At 46.0% G+C, this 6,535-nt stretch overlaps 1 protein-coding gene across 1 annotated transcript; it reads right to left on the reverse strand.

Annotated features, from left to right (window-relative positions):
• Positions 1-1,034: 1,034 nt before the first annotated feature.
• LOC110490308 (sorting and assembly machinery component 50 homolog B) lies at positions 1,035-6,535 on the reverse strand. Its single transcript, XM_021563620.2, has 15 exons — positions 6,346-6,535; positions 5,896-6,009; positions 5,685-5,786; positions 5,470-5,557; positions 5,202-5,308; positions 4,835-4,965; positions 4,058-4,145; positions 3,799-3,927; positions 3,611-3,682; positions 3,435-3,521; positions 3,244-3,314; positions 2,992-3,059; positions 2,733-2,879; positions 2,429-2,570; positions 1,035-1,599 (listed from the first exon to the last, which is right to left on the reverse strand). Exons 1-15 carry the CDS (start codon positions 6,364-6,366, stop codon positions 1,554-1,556), a joined length of 1,413 nt encoding a protein of 470 aa, XP_021419295.1. The 5' UTR covers positions 6,367-6,535; the 3' UTR covers positions 1,035-1,553.

A 6,535-nucleotide genomic window follows, 5' to 3' on the forward strand; every position in this document is an offset into this window, starting at 1 on the left:
ACAGACGCAAATAAAATATAGATAGAGGTGAGCTTTGAAGGGTCTATTACACAGGGGGTGTGTGCGTGTGCTGTGAGGGAGCGATATTGCTGGGATCAGTGTCACAACTCCACGCCACTGGAGAGGGTCTGGAGGGTTGCCAGCTGCTGTTTACCAGGCTACAAGCCCCACAGCACAGTGTTCACATGCGTTTGATACTGGTCTGCTGATGCTTGATAGGGACAAAATCCACCTCCAAATGAAAACTAAACCACCAGGCTTTCTCTGAGACAGAATGGATGAACACAGTTCAACAGAGTTCAGTAGAGAGAGAGACAGAGATGCTGAGTCAGGTTGTTTGGCTGGCAGATTCACACAACTGGTTCAAGTAGAGAGGTTGATGTCAGTACATGGTTACTGTACTAGGCTGTCTGTGTAGCACACCAGGGCCCGTATCCACAAAGCCTCTCAGAGTAGGAGTGCTTATTTAGGATCTGTCCATATAATATTATTCATTATGATCTAAAAGGCAAAACTGATCCAAGAACAGCACTCCTGCTCCGAGACGCTTTGTGGATACATTCCTTGCTGAGTCAACAGCTGTTCTGTGCTCTTAGATCCACTTATCACGGCTCGTCAATGTGTCGTTTCTCACTGTAAATAGGAATTCAATGAGCAGTTGACTTGTCTGTAAAAACTAGATGGATTACCATGAGATTATAGTTGATATGTTATAAATACAATGTAAATAAAATGTTGACAATGCAGTGAAGCAATTGCACATGCTTTGGATATCTGCATGCTACAGTTAAGTGTAGACAGTTGGTGCACTCCCAAGCCATTGAATATATCAGGAGTTGACTTATATACCAATAGTGTGACTATTAATAACTGCAGGCTGATAAAACAGGCTACAGTGAGACCTGTACGTGACACACCTGTGGTGTGTTGTAACTGCTGTCATTAATGCAGGTCTGAGGGTGTTTCAGATAAACTTTGGATCTGAATAAATCATTGCAAATGTGTGTGTGTCTATGAGAAACCACAAAAAAAGATGAAGGGGAAAAAAAAAAGTGATTTATTGTGTAACTTAGACAACATTAAAAAGAGGACTAACAATAAGAGCAGTGGTGGAGGGTCACACTTGGGGTTCCCACCTCAGATTCACAGGGGCTGCTGTGGAGAGGGGGAGTCAACTCTCAATTCTCCACGTCAAACAGCAGAACCGACAAATCAGTTGGAAAGAGTTCTAATAGGGTCAAATTAATCTAGAACCAAAACCAATAGTCACTTCCCTATGGATAGGGCAGGCAGCAGTCTTGGAAGGCAGGGGAGATAAAACCAAATCTCTTTGTCTGGCCAGAAATGTAATTGGTTGGTGGAAATTAACACAGCAAACAGTGGGTGATATCATTGGTTAATATCAAAAAGGGTGGCGGGGCACTCCTCCAGAACCGTGCATTCTGGTAGGCTCCCACAGCTAGTGTTACACTCAACGGATAACAAGTGACAATGCTCTTCTCCCTTTCCCATCGTGCTCTCTGCTGCTGGACCCGGGCGGCAGGGTGATGACATCACAGGAAGCGGATTCCTGCTCCAAACTGGACGCCGTCGCATATCCTGAGGCAGGGAAGGAAAAAGAGGGAAGATGAGCCACAGAAAAGTTTTGAGACCTATATGTTCCGCACCATGTGTCTGTGTATACCTAGGTGTTATGGCTTGTGTGTCTGTTTATTTACAGCACATATGAGCTGTATGGTATTGCAGCAATAACACCTCTCATCTCTTGTTCTATCATCTCTGCAGTGGTGGAAAAAGTACCCAATTGTCATACTTGAGTAAAAGTAAAGATACCTTAATAGAAAATGACTCAAGTAAAAGTGAGTCACCCAATAAAATACTACTTGAGTAAAATAAGTATTTGGTTTTAAATATATTTAAGTATCAAAGTAAATGTACAAGTATAAATCATTTATAATTCCTTATATTAAGCAAACCAGATAAAAGTACAATTTTCATGTTTTATTTACGGATAGCCAGGGGCACACTCCAACATCATTTACAAATGAAGCATTTGTGTTTAGTGAGTCCGCCAGATAAGAGGCAGTAGGGATAATCAGCGATGTTCTCGAGTGTGTGAATTGGATCATTTTCCAGTCCTGCTAAGCAGTACTTAGCAGTACTTTTGGGTGTCAGGGAAAATCTATGGAGAAGAAAGTATATCATTTTCTTCAGGAATGTAGTGAAGTAAAAGTTGTCAAAAATATAAATAGTACAGTAAAGTACTTACAGAAAAATACTTCAGTAGTTTTTTGGGGTAAGTACTTTACACCACTGCATCTCTGGGAGTGTATCTGCTCTTACGCTTTTTTTTCTTTCTAGAGGGGCTATATAAAAGCCCCAGCCTACTGGAGTCTGACCTGCTCCTCCAAATGTGTGTGTGTTGTACCTGTCTCCACTCTGAACCCCCATGGGAATGCAGTAGTTGAGCTCCAGCCTGGCGATGTTCGCGAGACGCAACACGATGCCTGCTCCATACGACCAGCGGATACACTCCGCCAGCCTCTGTAGGTGTGCTCTTGGACCCTCTCCTGTTGACAGGAAACACTTACACGTAAGAAGAGGCAGAATGCACATAGATGCACAAACAGACAATTTAATATTTATTTGCAGTATGTACCATATGTAACTCATTAGTTAATAGGGGCAATGAAAAACAGAACATGGACTAATATGAGGTTCAAGGTTCCCACCGTAGTTGAGGTTGCACAGGTTCCCAGCGTTGAGGAAGAAGTGTGTCCTGAAGAGGTCTCCGAAGCCGGCCCGGCCCGGACGGAAGGGTAGAGGAGTGTACAGGTGGAGCCCGCCTGCCCAGTACGCCTCTCCTCCCAGGTAGTCACCTGCAGCAACACAGGTAATACCTTACGTTTCATCATCAGGACTCTGGGCAACTGACCCAACCCTGTGCACCACACATGCCCGTTCAAATAAACAGAGAGCGCGTGACCTCACCCTCGCTCTGTGGGCCGATGCTGTACATTCCAAAACCTCGCACACTGGTGGGACCGCCCAGATAGAACCTGGACAATACAGAAATATGTCAATGACATATAATAACGGCCAAATGTCAGTCACAGACCACAGGTGCTCACAACATCCCCTAAACACTGGAGGATAAATACTTCACAGAATGAGTTCTCAATGGCGCCACCTAGCGATTTCTATCAAATCCATGTGACATGAATCTGATGGGAGTGGTCCTACCTGTCAGCGATGGAGGACGGTCTGCCTCCGATGGGGAGGAGACACCCACCCCAGAGGGAGGCGGAGAGGACCTGAAAGAGACCACCAGGGCCATGTTATATGACATGTTGAACACTCAGGTACCCATAATTCACTTCCTATTTGTCCTGGGTATTTCCCCCCAGGTTAGGGACTGAGTAGTGTTCCCTTACCGAGTCCCAGACCAGCCGTCTGTTGACCTGCAGCTCAAAGTCCTCCTTCAGGAAGCTGGCGTCTCCGCCTGTATAGCCAGCCAGCTCCTACAGAGGGCAAGACAACATCAGCATGGCCACTTCATATAGATCTACAGTGGTGTATTATGCAGAGGAAGTCACATACACAAACATACCTGGTTGATCCTCAGTAAGGCACCTTTCTTGGGGAAGATGGCAGAGTTCCTGGTGTCAATGGACATGGTGTGCTGCAAGACAACTACCGTCAGTAGATTGACTCAGATTCTTGCTATTTTGAGAGTTAAGATCATTAAGGGTTTAGATTATTAGATAAAAGGGAACTGAGAGACAAAGGGCTTTGTACCGAGAGGGCAGACTTGAGGGTGTGCCCGCTCTCTTCTCGCACGGCAAAGGAGGCACTGCGTGCCAGACAGCCCAGCTCCCTCCACACACCCTCCCACTTCAGAGTGTGGTTGGTCCTCCACAGAGGAAACTATAGGAGAGAGAGAGAGGGAGAGTGAGAAATGTATCCCTGTGGAAATTCAAAGGCAGATAAAATGAAAAAGAAACAACAAATGTGACACACACAGACCCACAAACACATACAGTAGGAGTCCTCTTACATTGAGCTCAGTGGAGACTCCTCTGTCTGTCTCTTTGAGGGAGCTCCATGGAAACTGGCCTGTGACTTTGTACAGGTTTAGAGCGAGGCTGCAACAAGACAACACCTGTCAGGGCCGTGATCCATACAGTGCTCTTCTCATTACTGAACTATGTTCTACATAAAGGTTATAAATACATTACCACGGCAACATAACATACTGTCAATATGACCACTGATGGAAACAATCACAACTTGAACCAAAATAGCACTTGCCGTGTAATGGCTGCCATGTTTTTTTGTTGTAATTTCCACTGCTTTTTTCTCCCCAATTTCGTGATTACGATCTTGCCTCATCGCTGCAACTCCCTAATGGGCTCGGGAGAGACGAAGGTCGACTTTCGTGTCTTCCGAAACATGACCCGCCAACACCAGCTCGTTTAACCCGGAAGCCAGTTGCACCAATATGTTGGAGGAAACACTGTTCAACTGACGACCGGTCAGCCTGCAGGCCCCCGGCAAGCCACAAGGAGTCGCTAGAGCGGGCTGAGGCAAGGAAAGCCCCACCGGCCAAACCCTCCCCTAACCCAGATGGCGCTGGGCCAATTGTGCCCCGCCCTATGGGACTCTCAGTCACGGCCGGTTATGACACAGCCTGGGATCAAACACCAGGCAGTAGTGACGCCGCAACACTGCGATGCAGTGCCTTAGACCGCTGCGCCACTTGGGAGGCCTGCAAGTGCTATTTCAATGTCCTATTGACACAGAAAGCAAGGACAGAGGTGTTCCCTGTTCGTACTTGCGTTCAAAGTTGCCTGGCTGGGGCTTGAAGAAGGACAGGCCGTAGGAAGTCTCCTTAGTCCCGTAGGAAAACTGGAAGGTTAACTTCTCCGCACGGCCAAACACGTTAGGAAGCTTCACACCCAACACCTGGAAGACAGAGACAACGTTACTCCCAGGTCAGGGTCACACACCTGTTCTACCTGTACATTAACACACTATGCACCCATTTGGAAGTGTTTGCAGTGAAAATGAGGCAGGAAAGCTTAGGAATGTCAGCCCTGGGTCATTGTGACAGGGGTTTCAATGAACAACAATTGTGTGATGCTTTGTTATAGCGCTCCTGTAAGTGTGTGTGAGAGATAGTGGTGTTTGTATTCTCTCACCATGCTGCCTTCGTTGTTGCCGACCATGGTGTTGTAGCTGCCCGTCAGCCTCTTCATCTCTGTCACCTCGAACGTCACGTCCAGACCATTGGGCAACGCATCCGCACCTGGGAGGGATAGACCAAAACAGACAGAGGGCTCCTCTACAGTGACGCAAATATATTTTTACTGGTTATCCTTTCATATTGGCAAAGTCTCATGATTGAGATGGGTTGTGATATTGTTTCAGACACACACATACACAGCTGTTTAAGGGCGCACACTGTACCATCTGATGTATCTATGACAACCTCCACCTCTTTGAAAATGCCCAGACGCAGCAGTTTCTGTCTGGCAATATGAGACTTCTTCATGACCTGTCAAAGACCCAACAAACAGCTTTTAGCACAGATGTTTCCCCTTAAACTAGGGAACATTTCAGAATGTGTGTGTAGGTTATGTGTGCATGTTTGAGTATGTGGAGTCCAGAGTGCTCATACTTACATCAATAAGGTTTTTAGCATGGAAGACCTCAGAGATTTCATAGCCCAGCAGATCCTCTTTGGTTCTGCCCAAGCCCTCAATGTTGACATGTTGGACAACAACCTGCAATGAATGGACAGATTCTCAGCATCCATTCCAACTAGGTGGTCAATGATGTACTCAGCTCCCTTTGCTAAGAAGATGCCGAACAACTTGGATAAGAGATGCTTACGTCTTTGTTTTCCAGGACCTCCTGTTTAGTCTCTTGTTCTGCCTCCTGCACCTCAATCATGTCGTCGGGATGAACGCCCATGTCACGCCCGTGCATCGGGAGAGGGTCCATACTCTGAACAGGGTCGAGAAAGTAGAAAAATGATCTGAAGATATGACCATGCGTAGCTATCTAACTAGCTTCGTTCTGTCAAGGTGGTACATTTTCTAACACGCTGACAGACCAGACACAATCCATATTGCATAACATTACATTACATAAAATATAGTAAAATAACCATCTGCCTCATGTCATACAACTCTTTGCCATTAATGTCATTTCTGTATCTTGTCTACGGCCTATGAGTTCGTCCATAGTAACTAACGTTACACCGCCATACAATACACAGAACGGGGAGGTCATGCAGAATTTCATCCCCACTTCTCGTGGTTGTAAGAAATTAAGATTTACCCTGGCGTGGACAGTCCCCATGGTGACGTCTTTCTCTTGAAAAATATCCTTTTTGATAAGTAAATGTTTTTTAACAGGGCGATTTAGAGAAGAAAGTCACTACTACCAATGGCTAGATTTTCCAGGTCCTAACTCCCTTCAAGGGAGACGCCATGACACTTTGGGAAGCCTGCTCTGCGCACAGTGATTG

This window comes from Oncorhynchus mykiss, chromosome 15, assembly GCF_013265735.2.
Source record: "Oncorhynchus mykiss isolate Arlee chromosome 15, USDA_OmykA_1.1, whole genome shotgun sequence".
Classification (NCBI taxonomy): Eukaryota; Metazoa; Chordata; class Actinopteri; order Salmoniformes; family Salmonidae; genus Oncorhynchus; species Oncorhynchus mykiss.